Here is an 18010-nt window from a genome sequence, read left to right on the forward strand (position 1 = left end):
AAATATAAAAAAAGACAAACAGACAAACAATAGTACAAATGACACAACATAGACACTAAAAAATAAACAACTCGAACCCCACCAAAAACTAGGGGTGATCTCAGGTGCTCCGGAAGGGTCAGCAGATCCTACTCCACATGTGGCACCCGTCGTGTTGCTTATGTGATAACGAATCCGGTAAATAGTCTAATTCGGTAGGTCTCATTCACGAAAGGGAAGGGGATTGTAGTTACGATGTAAGGAAAATATCCGATATTATTTGTGAAACGGTTATTCCATAACGGTCAACCAACTCGTGATGGTGTCCATAAAATTTACGAAGGGATGATTTCAACTTCCCCATTTGGAACTCTTGGTTTAATAGCAAGCACTGAAATATCGTATAAATTGGGAGATATATACTACGGAAATAAACCCATCATAGATAAGCAGGTGCTGCTGGAATGTTGCTACTAAGAAATGGAAATTTTACAATTGGAAAGCTGAAATAATCTTTTTTGTCGTAAAGTTTTGTTTTCAAACGACCCTCATTGTTAATATCTAGATGTAGGTCAAGATATAAGATTAACTGTATCTGTAGTATCCTTTATATCTAGTTCGATGGGATAGATGCGTTCCACATAGTAACCAAATTTTGAATCATTTAGTGAAAGAATATCATCTATATAGCTAAAAGTAGAGTCAAAGGATATCGCTAACTTCTTATCTTTCTTCCTAAGCAGTTCCTGCATGAAGTCAGGCTCATAATAATAAAGAAACAAGTCGGCAAGTAGAGGTGCAAAATTTGTAGCCTTTAGAATGCCGACAGTGTGTTGAAAAACACGTCCTCCGAACGTAACAAATATGTTGTCAATCAAGAAACCAAGCATTTTGATAATATCAGTTTCAGAGAATTTTTTGTTTGAATCAGAGTGATCCTTTACAAAGTAGGATGCATCCCTCCCCAAGACCAGATACTTATATCTACATTGGACATTCAATTTTATGAAATTATATGTTATACCAATTCTTTCAATTTGTCTTTTAGTTTGGAATGTGGAATACATGTATTTGTGTAAAGAGTAGAAAAGTTATTTTTTAATACTATTACAAGATGAAAGAGAGTTAGATTGTATGTACTCTAAAAGATCTTTGGAATTTTAAGTATCCACATCTGATTCACGCCAGCTCTAGAATAGGCAGTTTCACAATAACTTTGAAGTCCGTCTTTGATTGCTGATAAAATAGATGTTAATAATTTAGAAAGAGATTTCTAGCTTACACACTTGTTGAGAATACGTTATACTGCATAAAACCATATCATATATACATCTATGGTTTTACCATTTGCGTTTCATTTGTAAAGTTAATATATGTCACTACAATATAACCTCAGGTGCGTTGTTCATCGCATTAGTGATACAGATAGCTAACCCCAGAATAATTCTATTTCAGACATATTTAGTTTTTGGACACTTAATTAAAATGCAAGTCAACGTGGTATCTTTCTCAAATTTTCAATACCTTTTTTTTTAAATTTGCAATATAATCTGATTTTTTTATTGATTTACATAACATCAACTGTTTTCACATACAATTTCTTACTATGTTTAAATTACATTTTAGTTACGCTTTCTATCCGAGTGCATATAATTTATCACCAAGACCAAGATGCTAATAGATGGTGTAAAAACTTCTTTTTTTTACACAAAACAGCTACAGCACAGCTACATAATTGATTTTATGACTGTTGGAATGTCGTGTTCGATCGACCGATGCTGTGTTTTATGTATTGAATATTGGTAAATTGTGTAACAAGTGACTGTGATGTATTGAGGAAGAATTTCCTACGGCTAAATCAATATATGAGTCAGATAACGTTGCTATTAGGGTATTCTCAATAGATTAGGGAGGCACCGGTATACACATGTATCTGTCGATGTATACGGTATCATGCAATATAATTGGATCGATACGACCACGTGTATTTCTCTGTCTGTTGAGTAAGGACAATGTCATGTGTTTGTAAGCATGGGCTGTTTTCTGTTCTGTCAGAAATTCATAAACTTAGAAATTTGCTATATTGTGTAATATCTTAATTGGATTCTGATATTTTTTTCCAAAATGAAAGTTTCTTTCTCGTGATGTACATCAAATGACTAATTGTTTTGTTGTCGTATTTCTTTTAATATTTTCATTCTCTTACACTAAAATCTTCTGACTGATTTCAATAACGTAACGCTTTATTTCAAGACATCTCAAATATTAAAAAAAAATGCATCGATTTTTAGCTAATAATCTTAAGAAATCTTTGTTAATGTGTCATGATTGGGGAAATCTTTAAATGTAACCAGTTTGATTTATTGCGGGAATTTAACCTTGTTTCATCAGGCACTTCTAAAAGATAAAAGGAAAATAACAATATTGCAATCATTGCAATCAAGTCCAGTCCAACTAATTCAGAAAACTCAATGATAAAAAAACATAAGAAATAAAACGTAAAAAACATTGAACAATAATAACAAAACTCTACGCAGAACACTATGGATTTGCAACAGCAAAGTCACCACAAACTTTGGTAAACGGAGGTGATGCGCATTGGTGAATAGTTCCCGTGTTAATAACAACCGTCGTGTCCGATCAATTCACAATCCAGAAAAGCAACAGGGTTAGGGTTCTGACAAGCAAAAGGATATTTCCGATGTCCTGTGACACTTATATCTCATATACAAAGAAGATGTTTAATTTTCGAAAGAATGACATGAACTTTAGCATTTGGAAACTGTGGTACAATATCTTCCTGGTTAGCAGCAACCCCTACCAAAAAATCATGATAAAAATCGCAAGCAATGGGATAGTGTTTCAAATCAATATGTTGAATATTTTGTTAACAGTTTGGACGCAACTTCAAATATGAGTTAACGTTGAGACCGGAAAAATCAAAAATTCCCCCAAAAAATATTCTGACAAATATGGCTTACGCACCTTTACCTAAATGTAGAATTCTTTTTTTTTGAAATAACTGAACTTTTACAGTCTAAAAATTACAGTAAAATGAACATACATGTAGACTACTGGGCGGGTAATACCCTTAAGAATAAAACGTTTACCAGCAGTGTCATCAACCATATACATGAACATATGTAGTCTAGAAATCAAAATTTTTCTATATTTGTACTCATATTTTTATCATGAAAGTACTAATTTGCACCATTAATCGTTTTGAAGATTTGTTTAAAAATATTTTATTGTTCAAAATGACAAATGAATTAGACACAAGTTCAACTTTTCAAAAGAATTGAAATTTGAAATTATTTTTAATTACATTTGTCTTTTAATTACGGTTGTTTAACAGTGCATGGTAGGCGACTTCTTGTTCGTGAAAAAATGTCAATTGTATTCTATTGGTTCACTATTCTGTGTATTGCTTAGCAACTGTATTTTGCCTCTATTTGTGCTCATCTTTTGTGGATTTAGGTGCAGTTACAGCACAATAGATTACGATGTCTGCAAACAGTTTTTCCCTGGCGGATTATCTGCTTAAAGTAATCAATTTACTCTAAACATTGTAAATGACCATTAAGAATTTCTCCATTACGTAATTTTATTGTGCAGAAAATCAATTTTATGGAGTTAATGGTTGAAATAATGATACTTTGATACACTTTAAATGGCTTTTTCCTGGTTCATTTATGTTCAGTTTCATTACATTTTATGTAATTATCCTGTCAACGTTACGAGTGAATACATATATACGCATTGTTTTAATTGGTGGCAAGCCTCTGAGTATATATTCAGTTTATTAGATAACCGTTAGTCTTCTATGGATAAACTTGTTATTGGTTCCTTGTGTTTCTGTCTGGTACTTAACATTGCTTTAAACACCTATAACACATACAAGTATATATTAATAAAGTGTTTTCCAAAGTGATTCAACTATTGTCACTCCGGTTTAAATATTAAAGGTTGTACCAACAAGATAATCATAATGCATTACATATTGGATCTACTGCGGGCTGCTACTGCATTGAAACCGTATGTTCTCTTTCTTTTTTTTTCTTCGTGACATAAGTTTATAATATTTTTAAAGGAGGCGTTACTTTAGTTCTGTTGTGACAATCACAGTGCTCCATCAAAAATTTGGCCACATAAATCTTTTTACAAGAAATTTTGATCAAAGTATCTGATGAATCAGAGAAAATGGATCTAATTGTCCTACAGAACTACTGCATCGAACTTTCACAATTGTGAATAACCACTGGGATAAAACGAATAAAATCGTACATGAATAAAGGCAACAGTAATATACCGCTGTCATAAATCCATTGGGTGAAAAAAAATCCATGAGTGGGAAGAAGAGGGAAAAAAGCTGGTTGCTTTAAAAAAAAACCAAAGAAGTACACTCAGCTCTTAAGCTCGGTCGAATTATTTTATAATGGACTAAGTTTTATTCAATCTTTTTCTTGGTTTCGTTGAATCAATAATCAGTTGGTTTTTTTTTTATAATTCATCCATTTCAATCTACGCCTAGTAATTTTCTTTAACTCTCACTGGAATTCATCTTTCTTTTCTCCGCTAATTTTGACTGTTGCTCTTGTTGTGTTAAACATGTTGTATCATTCCTGCAATATGATTGTCTAATTGAAAGGAACTAGTGTAAAGATATCATAAACAGCTTGAGAAAAGCATGACCATGTGCAATGTCAAAATTTGAATATCAATACGATAAAGGCAAACAAGTTTTTATAGCTGTATAGTAATTCATACTAAGTAATGCATTGATCTTTTGCATACAGAATCGGTGTAAGTAAGTACAACACTTGCTTCTTATATCACATAAAATTGACCACTTTTTATCTGAAACAAAAAGATACATCTTACCAAATATTCTTTCCATTCGAACATAACGAAACAGAAATTGCCTTTTCCCACTTCTCTTAATATAACTTGACTGACTTGACATTTTCTCTAAATCTACTTGATTTGTTTCCCATCTGATCTTGATATGACAAAGGGTCTGTCTTTTCTCAATTAGAAAATTGTGTTAATAGGTTAGAATACGCATAAGATGAGATGTTGGAATCTGTGTTTTGTCATCATAGACATATAGACATCCTAACCATATTATGACCGTGACATATCTGGACTTAATTCAACTACAGCACTACACCAGTGGAAATTTTCATTCACAGCTATATCCGTCTTACGACGAACTCAAACAATATGTATGAATATGATAAAATATGCTAACAAATCAACGAAACATCCTACAACCAACACAAAGAACCGACAGACATTTTGAAAATATTACGATATTTATGCATTTTCTCTCTTAACTTAGTATTTTACAAACCCGTATAGGAGGAACTTGATATTCGCATTTATGATAAAAGTTATAAAATAAGCTTGTATTAAACGCTTAGTTTGACTATCCCTCATGTATCTTTCGTGCCTCTTTTATGTTCTCGGACTATAATTTGACAGTGAAGATCTGTTTTATAACATAACTGAAAGACAAAAGGGATGACTAATATTTCTGAACATTGCTTCATTTTAATGTACTTTTTTTCTAACAGTACATGTATCGTAATTGATACTATGCCTCTGCATTGTTTTCATCATATATATTCATCATTTGAACACACGTTCTAGTTTAAAAGTATGGACCATTTTGTAGAACATGGGTTTTCACATCTTGTTTTGGTTCTTGTAGGTAATTTTGTGACCATAAACATTATGATTTCTCGTTTTTAGAAAGTTGCTGTTATCAACGTGAATCTCCATTCTATTTTTTTATATGATGATTATACGTATTCTAAATGCAATTATACATAGAATTCACAAGCAGATCCTTCAAGGCAGGTACATTTATGATCTGTTGAGAATGTATTTACTTTGCTGTTTTTCAGACCCATTTGTTTTGTTGAATCTAAATTATGATTTAAATGAACAGATACCATTTATCAAACATAATAAGTAGACAAACGAAAGAGTTTGAAATACAAAAATGATATGGAATACGTAAACTTTCAAATCTATTTGTTGGTTTTTGAATTGTTGCCATTTAGGCTTAAACTTATTGAAGGGAACTAACAAAGATGAAAATTATAAAATAGCCAAATTAATGCTCATTTGTTTGTATGCCTTTTTGCATTTTTCAGAAAATGTTGTAGATAACGGTAGGTCAAACTGACATTCAAGATGGATATGTTGGAGGAAGAAGAAGATACGGCCCCTTTCGTCCTCTTCACCCCCGAATCTCTGGCTACCATTCATGCCAATATAAATGATCTTAAGGCGATCAAAAAGGCTGATAAACAGGCGGCTGAAGAGGGAGAGGAGGAGGAATTACCTCACCATGAAGAAGAACCAAAACCAGAACCTAAATTTGAGGCTGGCAAGAAACTACCTAGAGAACTGATTGATGACTTTCCTCCAGAATTTGTCGGTAAACCAATAGAAGACCTTGATGAGTATTATGATCCACATATGGTAAGGAATATATAGTTTAAATAACATTATTCGGTATTTACATATATATGTAAAAGTAAGATGTTATGTTATGATTGCCAATATGATAACATTCAATAGCATACGCGAAATTTAATACAAATAAAACAAACAATACAATATATGCTCACTCAAAAAAAATGAAACCAACATGACAGGCAGCAAACACAAAATGGTTACCACAAAATTTCATATTCCTGATTTGGGACACGTAAATAAAGAATATTGTTAATTAATAAACATCATGTTTTAATGTTAAATCCTCAAACTTATCTAGGACAGCGATATAACAGCACAGTTATACATACGAACAACTTGTATAAATCATATAATTTGGGATTGATTCCTCAAAATGGCTTGAAGCACAAAATACAATTATTAAAAAGACAAACGAATTATTATCTGCATTTCGACGTTTCTTATTTTTTTTTCTATTTCAGACATTTTGTGTAATAGGAAAAGACAAAACCATATACCGATTTAGTGCTACAAATGCCCTGTTTCTCCTGAGTCCTTTCAACCCTTTCAGAAGAATAGCTTTATATTTATTAGTTCATCCATATCCTTTTTAAATATAGTATGAAACACGAAACATCAGAAGAATACAGCCATAAGTGTATAAATTATTTAATTACATTACAATTGTATCTGATTCAATAGATATAAGAAGATGTGGTATGAGTGCCAATGAGACAATTCTCCATTCTAGTCACAATGTGTTAAGCATAAACAATTATAGGTCAAAGTACGGTATTCGACACTGAGTCTTGGCTCCTATCGAACAACAAGCTATATAATGGGCCCCACATGACAAGTGTTTAACAATTTAAAGAGGAGTCTAGATCCTGATATAAATAGCCGTCTTTTTACATTGTTGCAATCAGTTCTGTTTCAAGCAGAGCCATCACAATTTCTCTTAAAACACGAAAAAAACAAACATTGCGAGATTTGGAGAGAATTAATCACTCTAACTCTTTGTTCAACTTTCAAATGAAAGTTTCCGAATCATTATATGCAGTGGATACAGCAGCCAATTTAACATTCCAATGCTTTATGTGATTAATTTAGATACAATACAATTTGAAAGATTTTTAGCGTATTGTACAAAGCGTTAGGAACGAGCTGATCTAATAGTATTGTATATATTTTATCATATCACTTCGATCAATGCAAACTTACACAGTCGTACGATATTTGAGTTGACATTTAACTGAGTGAGACGCATTCTTTGCTAATATAGTTTATCATATTTGGAATCAAGTCTACCAATATCGATTTCCTGTAGGATGGCGCTATAAATAAACCAGTCGTTAACTTTAAATAGAGGTTGCGTCAAGGAAACCGATATCATCGTAGAAACTTAATAATGCTTGAACGACCTAGCAAATAAAAAATACAATTTTAATCTATTTTTCCAATACATTTTAACATAAACTCTTAGTGATGAATGCAGTTGTAATTTTCATATTAATTACAATGCACAACTTAGTATTACCTAGATGAAAACAAGGGTTAAAAGGAATGTTATTCTCTTTCAGATGCCAAAAAGGAATAAAAATTATAAAAATTCACAATCTCATATTCTATCCGTCAAACAAGGCTAAGTGAAAAAGTGAAACTACTAATATCAGATATGACATATTAATATATAGTTTTTATTGATTTTTGCATTTTGATTAGGTTTTCATTTTCCCTGGGAGAGCTCTTTTTTCCATTATGATACGTTTCAAGTACAAACAATAACTTGGAAATGTGTATGCATTGTCCTACAACTCCTACAAACATGTTCCTTTTTCATAATATATATATAGATATAGTTTTCCTGTAGAATTCCGCATATGTTTGCATATTTTATACATATTTTCAGGTGATGATGAATTTGTATCATATATATACACATGTGATGCTGAAACTTAAAAACTTAAAAACTGGAAAGAAACGTTTATCACGTATTGTATAACACATACTTTGGCCAGTTCATCATTCATGAATGTCATTTCAAAACGTTTATGAAATGCATGTGCTTATCAAACTTGTGAATATGTATTAATCATTGAATTGTATATTATATAATACTTTTTAGTGATGAAATGATTATTTCTCCTTGAATATTTTCATTTTTAAGGGACGAGCGTTTTCCATAATGCGTTGAGATGGTGTGTTGATATACCCAAACTCTTTAAAGAGCAAATAATTATGTTAATGTGTGACTTCCTTTTGAATGATTTCCTTAACTTTTTTACTCTGTTTAATGCCCTTGTGATTATAACCATTATTGTCAACTGTGTCTTCATGGCCATGCCGGAGGATAAAAAGTACGGAGATTATATTGAGTAAGTATGATATTTTTTCTATATATTCGTGCATCCTAAAAATAGAAGCTGGGGATACCTAGGGGAGATTTAAACAATCGCACTACCAGTTGCACACAAACAAAATCATTTGAAGCATGTATACATACACATGCCAAAAGATGACAAATTATACCAAATATTGAGTGATAATAAGGGGATGGAGAGCGGAAACTTTAAAAACTTCTTAATTGGGATGTTTTATCGAATATGTTTATATGATAATGGAAAAAAGATAAAACATTGGAGTTTAAAAAAGTTGAAAAGAAAAAGCAACTTTACCAAAAAATGCTTGTTTGTCATGTTAGTTATAGGCTAGATGAGAAATGTTATAACGCAAATAGTTATCAAAGGTACCAGGATTATAATTTAATACGCCAGACGCCCGTTTCGTCTACACAAGACTCATCAGTGACGCTCAGATCCAAATAGTTTTACAGCAAAGCAAGTACAAAGCTGAAGAGCATTGAGGACCCAAAATTCCAATGAGTTGTGCCGAATACGGCTACGGTAATCTATTCCTGGGATAAGACCATCCTTAGTTTTTCGAAATATTCAAAATTTATGAAACAGAAAATTTATAAATAAAGACAGCAGTAGTATACCGCTGTTAAAAACTCGTAAATCTATGGACAAAAAACAAAATTGGGGTAACAAACTAAAACTGAGGGAAACACATTAAATATAAGAGAACAACATTAAAATATAACACACACAGAATTGGACTAAGCATTAGACAAAATCCGATGAGAATAACAAATATAACAACAAAACCAAATACATTAATTTGGGATAGAAAAGTACCGTGACACGTCTTATAGTAATGTGAATTCACACTCAAATATAAGAGAAAATAAACGACACAACGTTAAAATGTAACACACAGAGAAACGAACTATAATATAACAATGGCCATATTCCTGACTTGGTACAGGACATTTATAAAGTAGAAAATGATGGGTTGAACCTGGTTTTGTGGCATGCCAAACCTCGCACTCTATTGGTAATATTATATATAACATTAAAATTACAACATAATATTACAGGACTACAATACGAATAAATAGGAGAACATATTAAACAAATAATAATAGCTAAAAAAAAAGGCATCAGGTTATAAGAATGACCATATAATTGATATTCATGCCAACACCGAAGTGCTGACTACTGGGCAAACTCTGTCTTTCGCTTTATTTAAATTTGTTTTTTTTGTTGTCCGTTTGGCTTATGACTGTACATGGGGGTCATGAATTTTGAGTCGAAATGAATTTTCATATATCAGGAAACTGTAAAACAAGTTTGTTGTTGTCTCTTCGACACATTTCCACATTTCCATTCTCAATTTGATTGCTTGAACTAGATTGAACAATGTTTCCAATGGACACAATGCTATACCTACTGTTAGTATTGACAATGGTAGTAAACGATCATTATCCGATACAGAAATCAGATGGTTATTGCATATTAAAATAGTAATAAATCATTTAGTGTTGTTCAGAATGGTTTTAATAATATATATATCTGATACAAACATTTATTTAATGATATTTTGATGATTGTTTTCCATGATATATAGGTAATATAGCGTTTAATAACTGTCACATGGGTCACCGTTGCAATCAAACACAACGTAGATTTGATATTGTTTGCCAAATATAAATACTATGTGAATACCAAAGAAATGATATTGGTGATAACGTTCATAAGTGATTGTCTGGTTTTTAACGTTTGCAGACATACAATCTGTGGTATGATTGCCAATACGTCAAGTATCAGTAAAGACAAAGATGAAATATAATTACATATTTTAATAGAGACACTTTGGTTTTTAAAAATAAAAATAAGGAAGGTTGAATATTAGATATATAAGACCATGCATCTTTTAAGAGTCAATAATGGTATTTGGTCAACAATAACACGCATTGTTTTGTAAAAAATGTCGTTACTATATGTTATTGAAAATTTATTTGTGCTTTTACACTTTGAGCACGAACATACGTTGAATGAACAATGCCTACTATAATTTAAGCTTTCCAAACCTTGGTTCTCCCTGTAATTGTTAATGTATTTCCAGAAACACTAGGATATCACATCGTTAACACATTTGTTCCTGTTACAAATTTGAAATCGTGTTAAAGAAAAAGAGGTATGAGTGCCAATGAGACAACTCTCTATCCAAGTCACAATTTGTAAAAGAAATCCATTGTAGGTCAAAGTACTGTCTTCTCAACACGGAGCTTGGCTCACACCAAGCAGTAAGCTATAAAGGCTTCCAAAAATGACTAGTGTAAAACGATTCAAATAGTAAAACTAACGGTATATTCAGTATAAAAAACGAGACACGGGAAACATTCATGAACCACATCAACATACGACAACCACTGAATATCAGATTCCTGACTTAGGACAGGTGCAAACAAATGCAGCCGGTTTAAAAGTTTTATATGCACATTGCAAGGAGTTATGCATATACAATGTAACATTATGGCAATCAGATCGCGTTATTATTGCCGTTTCTAAATATTGTCATATCTAAGATTAGGGTTATTAAAATAAGCATAAGAACGTGTTGTTTTTTCTCATTTCAGATATGTGTTTACAGGAATTTATACAATAGAAGCAGTTGTTAAGATTACAGCAAGAGGTTTTATTCTTAAACCTTTCACGTACCTTAGAGATTTGTGGAATTGGTTAGATTTTACTGTTATATCTTTAGCGTAAGTAAGCTTTGTGTACCTCCGGGTGACGGATTTTTTCGCGTGGTTGAAGCCCCATTAAATGCCTCGGGATTTTTTCTTCACTATGGTCGAGTTGTTGTCTCTCTGACCCATTTCACGTTTCCATTCTCAATTGTATCTATAAATGAAGGTCCTATTCCGTAGATAAAAGTAAAACTTTTCTTCTAAAAAAACAAGGAATATTTTCTAAATTTTGCTTTAATAATATTTTGTCTATATTAATAAGTATTCTATAAAATATTTCAGTTTGAACTCTTATATTTCAAGTTAAACTAGTGACAAAAAAAAACAATTCTAACATTTTTTCAAGATGTTTTCTTAATGATAATACCGAACATTTTAGTGGTAGTATTTATAGATTTTAAATGTTAATAGACACACAACAAGCATTCGCGTTCTCTTACATGTACATGTAGCAGGCCAGAAATTTTTTACTTCCGTACAGTTAAAATTAATGGAACAAATAAATTTCACTTGTCGCGTGTATTTATCAGAATATTTAAAAAAAAAATTAAAAAAAATAAAACAATATACCTCGTGTTATTCATATGGTATGTATATATAAGTTGTTGATATATTTCATATCCTTATAAAATTGTATCTTGAGCTTAGATTATTAGGTGATAATCCATGTATCTATATATATATATGCTGCTGTTCAAATGCATGTGTATGTAATCATAAAATTTGTTTCATTATTATACTCATCATTAGTTTGTCTTATATTATGCTTATTTAAAAGTATGTTTGAATTGATTGTTAATATATTTTGCTTCTTCTTTACACTTTTGATGCAATATTTTTCCCTATTTTTTAAATTTTAAATGAGTTAAAGTTTGATAAGGGAATGATGTATACTTTCTTCGAGATTTGGTCTTTGTCAATTCATGATATTCAATACGATAAAATGGACATCAGCCTGTTAATCCTTGATTCAAATATTCGCCGTGGAACCTTTTATATATTATTTCATCAAAAACTGGATATGAACTTTGGTGGTCGAGAATGTCATCATTCCTACTCCACTCGATTCTGATCTTGATTTAAATACTCTTAGCAAATATAATATTACTAGTGTATCCATGATTAACACAATGCATTAAGACGTCTTATGTCTTCTGTCATGCTGCAACTATTGTAGACTATTTTTTTCAGTTGGATAGTACTGTCATAGATATCACAATTTCATTATAACATTTTTTTTTATGTATCACTGTTACCATACTTGTTAACTAATTCCATGAATGTAGATAGGCTGACGCTGTGGTACTGTTTACAAAACAAAGCAAGGATTAAGAAGAGGGACTATAACTAAACATATGTTTAATGTGTAAACAGCCAACCTATCTTCTTATGCTTTATGCCATTTTTTCTCTTCTTACATATAAGCTTTCAACCTTGCACATTCAATCAGTTTGTTTAAATATATAGCATCATAGACTCAAATAACTCAAATATATTGACTTTACAACTTGTTTGTAGCAGTTCAGATTTCAGTACAATTGTTGTTGACTGATTCCAGTCACTTTTTTCAGCATGTAGTATAAACATTTACGCATGTATTCTTCTTTCATGTTATGTATTTGTTTTTGTTATGTTTGGATTTCTATTATAAGCTTACAAAAATCGTTTTGTAAAATCACTGGCAGTTTATTCCTTTTGTAAAATCCCTTAAATTTGAATCTAAATGTTACGTCGCTGAAAATTTCTCAATACTTTGTAATTTCTTTTAGGCAAGGGAAGTTCTGTGATATTTTTACTGCTATTTCAACGTTTATGCACAGATAACAAAAGTTGTTGATACGAAATCTGTTCAAAAGTTTTTTTTAAAGGTTTTTATTTGCTTTGTCTTTTCTCCGGTGTTCAATATTTCTTTATTGAATGTATCTTTGTCTTCAAAAGGAACTCTAAACTAAAAACTATACTTGTGGACTGCGCCATGTGCCATATATATTGTATGCAACATTTTTTTCAAATAAAACATATACTATACAATTTACATATAACTTTGATGCAAGATTTTAAAATTACAGAAATCACGTGTCTTCTAATGATAAATGTTCACTTTAAAATTGTTGAATCTCATATAGAAGAGAAATAGTCTATTTTTTTGTTTTATATTGTTTCAAGCCAAATATGAAATTTAGATTTCAGTCAATTTGTAAAGTCTTTGATCAAAATAGGAAGTCATAAAACATGTTTTTCTTACTCATTATACAAAAACTTGGATTTTCTTAAATATATTATGTTTGATTTTTAAAGTAGCACATTCACACAGATGGTTTAGTTATTTATGTTTTTTATTTCCTTATTAGCACAACCTAATTTTGTTTCAGATATGTTACCATGTTGCTTCCAAAGGACCTTATAGGTAACCTTGCCGCCATTAGAACATTTCGTGTACTTAGAGCTCTTAAAACAGTGGCTGTAGTACCAGGTATTTGTTTTGTGTCTGACAAAAAATTTAAATATGAAGCATAATCGTTATTTCAGATATATAACCATGGGTGTTGACCTAGGTAACCTTTCAGCACTTCGAACATTTCGAGTTCTCCGAGCTCTTAAGACTGTTGCCGTGATACCAGGTATGAAAAGATTATCTGCATCGTAACATGTGCAAAAACACATCAAATTGGTTTTCTTAGAAAAGACATTTTTCTAACAATTAAAAAAAGAACTGATTTGAAATGAATGATGTAAACTTTGCACATTTTATGACTCAGATGTGTGATTGCACCAACAGTTAGCGTTTGCAAATTCATATCCTAATAACAACGCCTAATTTGTAGAACAGCACCAGAATTAGATTTATATTATTTACTAAATACCCACGGCATGCATGTGATTTCTTTCACTAACAGTTTGCTTAACAGATTAACAGAAAACATAATTACTTGTTACACTTATTTTAACTTTTAAATGTTTGTTTTGAAACACAATATAATACACAATTTCACATTATCATTTTTTAGCTGTTTTCATTTCATTTCAAAGTTATATCTTATGAAAGGTATTTTAACGCAAATTTGACTTCATTTGACTGAACTGTTAAAGAAGAAGTAGTGTCCCTGTACATTCTTATTCGTATTCTACACTTTGTTTCGTTGCACGTTTATAACATGATCCCTTAAATAGTCTCATATTATACCATAAACAGACGAAAAGAAAGGACAATGTACGATAAGGCCTGTTTTTGGCCCCCCTATTTTCTCATTTTTCAAATTCTGTTTCGGAAAGCTACTTATTACGTTAAAGCATTCCCTGAGGTTTAAAGTGTTTTCGAATGAACTACAAAACCACTTATTTTCGCAATTGGGAGCGGTAAGGGGGAGTAACTTTCTGTTATCATTCAAATATTGTAATTATTATTCATTTTGCAGGTGATTTAAATCTTTATTATTTAGTGCCTGCGCCGACGTGACCCAGGATTTTTTTTTCCAAATGTCTTGAGAACTGTTATTGCTGTCTAAAACGGCATATTTTTTCTGGGTCACGTAGGCCCACGCTATGATATATTACAAGAAATAATTGCCAAAAATCGTAATTTTTCCTTCTTTTGACGTTTTTGATGATCTTTTACCCCCATTACCTCACCAATTTTCTAAAGTTAAGGATTTTGAGGTTCACCCAAACAAACTTCAAACCTAAGGGAATATTTAAACGTGACAAGTAGCTCTCCAAAACAAAATTTAGAAAATGAGAAAATAAGGGGGCCAAAAACAGGCCTTATCGTACCTTGTCCTTTGTCAAATTAACCCAAGTCTCATGGACAACTTTATTAATATGGATAAAATGGGATAGCAAAGATAACGACAATATGACCAAAAAAATCAACGTTTACATGACGTAAGAACATAGAGGTAAAAGTGAACGACCCAGTTTATATATTGAATAGTTTTTATAAATCCAGTCACACAAAATTAGTGAAATTTTTATCATTTTCATGTTTGTTTTACGATAAGTTATGGAGCATGTTCATTAAGATACGAAATTTCAATCACAAATTTTAATTCAAGAAAATTAAAGAAACGCTTTCCACCTGCGATTCTAAAATTGATATTGTAGACATTTTTCTCTCGTGAAAACCGAAAAGAAAAATTAATGTAAAAATAACAATTCGGGGAGCTTCATTGTGATCAGTTAACTGGAATGAAAAAAAAATCTTATTATATGTAGAATGTGTATTTATCTAAATTAACCACTAAAACAATTATCCATCTATACCTAGAATATAACTTGCTACAAATCCCCATGTTTATTGACCATGCATACGTTTTGTTGTTCAAATGACCTAGATTTCTGTTACATTACTTCATGTCAGTAGTACAGTAGAATCAATTTTGTTCGAGGGTACCAATTAACGTGGATTGAAGAATAAATTCGTTTTGTGGATATTTGATTCCTTTGTTATGATTAGACTATAGAAAATGTGTACAACGTTGAACATTTTATTTCCGGGTTTACCTATATCCATGCAAATTGGTACCAAACGAATAATATTGAATCCACAAAAAAAAACTTCTTAAACATTATACGTTGATTTTTACAATCTTTCATAGAAATATTTCTCATTAAACGAGACTTGGTTGCTGTTTAGATGCATTGTCATTGTGTTTTGTGGGAAAGTTCAGAGATCCCTGATGTCATTTGTATTGTCTATATTTATTAATCTTTTTCTTTCGTTTATAATTGAAATATTCACAAAGTTTAAATTGATTTATTTTAACGAACAGAACATTGAATCTTGTGAAGAAAATATCAATAAAAAGAAAAATCATGCAGAAAAGATTAATGATTTTTTTGAAATTTTGTCAAAAACAAATTCATTTGGACATTAACTTTATTCGCTGTTAATATTGTACATTTATGAACTAAAATCAAGGATTCGGTACAGTTTATGTGCAGAAATTGAGACAATCTTTACTCAAACCACTTACAAAATAGTTTAATCAAATTTGAAAGTAAATTCAAATTAGGTTGAAATAATGATTAAAAAAAAATTGTGAAGCATTTCAGGAAACCAGATATTTTCTCCAATGTTCGGAGTCACGTGGCTCATAATACCAAAAATTCACTTTTCATGCTAAATTGATATACACAATTGTCATTTTTGTTATTATCATTATGCACAAACAATTGATTCTTTTTAGCTATTGTATTATTGTTAAACGAGTCACAGGCGCTAGGGGTATAGAATAAAGGGGTTCATTCCCTCAAGCGCCTTTGAAATGATTTGAAGGAAATTATAAATAATTGTTCATGTGCAACTGTATTAAAATTATGTCGTTTTTATTTTATTTTGATCATGGCACCATTAGATTCATTGAATAAATCTATTTACAGGGTTGAAAACCATTGTGGGTGCCTTACTTGAGGCCGTTAGGCGGCTACGTGATGTCATTATACTTTCAATCTTTATGTTATCCATTTTTGCCTTGATTGGAATGCAACTTTACATGGGAGCATTGCGTCATAAATGTGTAAAATTGGCTTTAAACGAAAGCGGTGCACAAAACACGAACATGAGTGATACTGAATACGATAATTGGGTGATGAACGAAGGTAGGGTTTCCTCTCTTCCAATTTTTTTTTTTAAATGAGCAAATGTTTTCAATTAATAGACATATCATTCTAAGAGGTCTAAAGACAAAAACAGCAAGTTTTGTTACCATTTTCAAGATTTATAGTTTTAAATACATGTAACTCTTTTATTGATTGAAAATTTCAATCTGTAACTTAATATATATTTGTTTGAAAAAGTGTCACAACATCATTTAGTTCTCGCTATAAGAACATAGTAAAACTTGTAGCAAAAAGTTTTCCTTCTTTTTGCTAGTTGCAATAAGTTTTGTGATAAGTTCTTAATTTTTTTAAATGACCTCTGAGTTCATTTATTATTTGATATTTTAACTATGTACATTTAATACAGATGTAAAAATATAATTATTAAGAAATGAATATTTAATTTAAGAAATGATCGAAAAAATTGCGTGTTTTAGAGCCTGTTTTTGTTATATTGTCAAAAAAGAGCACTTTGAAATGAAGTATTTTAATGATTTTATTTTTGTAGAAAACTGGGAAGTAAAAGCCGGTGACGAGTTTACAATGTGTGGAAATGCCACCGGTGCTGGGTATGTGATATTGGATTGCATTAATTTCTTTATAGTTATAATTTACATATACATGTCAATGAGACAACTCTTCAAGAAACCAAATGGCACATAAATTTACACCATACGACCTTCAAGCATGAACAAAGCCCATACCATTTAGCTTTTTATGTCTCCAAAATCAAAGTTCAACGCGAAAATTTTCCTACACGTAAGATAGGGAATATATATCATAGCAAAAGAAAATCAGATACATCAGTCTTCCTAAAAAAAGAAAATAAAAAATGTAAAATCAATTAGGTGTAGTTCTTTATTGTTTTTA

At 31.0% G+C, this 18010-nt stretch overlaps 1 protein-coding gene across 5 annotated transcripts in view; it reads left to right on the forward strand.

The window, feature by feature from the left end:
• The window catches only part of LOC134711964 (sodium channel protein para-like), a 97299-nt gene that overhangs the window by 42836 nt on the left and 36453 nt on the right, over positions 1 to 18010 (forward strand). For 4 of the 5 annotated variants that reach the window (XM_063573022.1, XM_063573021.1, XM_063573023.1 and 1 more), the window contains exons 1-5: positions 8738 to 8822; positions 11429 to 11557; positions 14072 to 14163; positions 16922 to 17140; positions 17649 to 17709. In XM_063573022.1, coding sequence (XP_063429092.1) covers positions 8782 to 8822; positions 11429 to 11557; positions 14072 to 14163; positions 16922 to 17140; positions 17649 to 17709 — 542 coding nt within the window. In that variant the 5' untranslated portion in view covers positions 8738 to 8781. Of the gene's footprint in view, positions 1 to 6140; positions 6472 to 6929; positions 7049 to 8732; positions 8823 to 11428; positions 11558 to 13914; positions 14016 to 14071; positions 14164 to 16921; positions 17141 to 17648; positions 17710 to 18010 lie in introns of those variants that run through there. The other variant, XM_063573024.1, reaches the window with a different exon arrangement.

This window comes from Mytilus trossulus, chromosome 3 (genome assembly GCF_036588685.1).
Source record: "Mytilus trossulus isolate FHL-02 chromosome 3, PNRI_Mtr1.1.1.hap1, whole genome shotgun sequence".
Lineage (NCBI taxonomy): Eukaryota > Metazoa > Mollusca > Bivalvia > Mytilida > Mytilidae > Mytilus > Mytilus trossulus.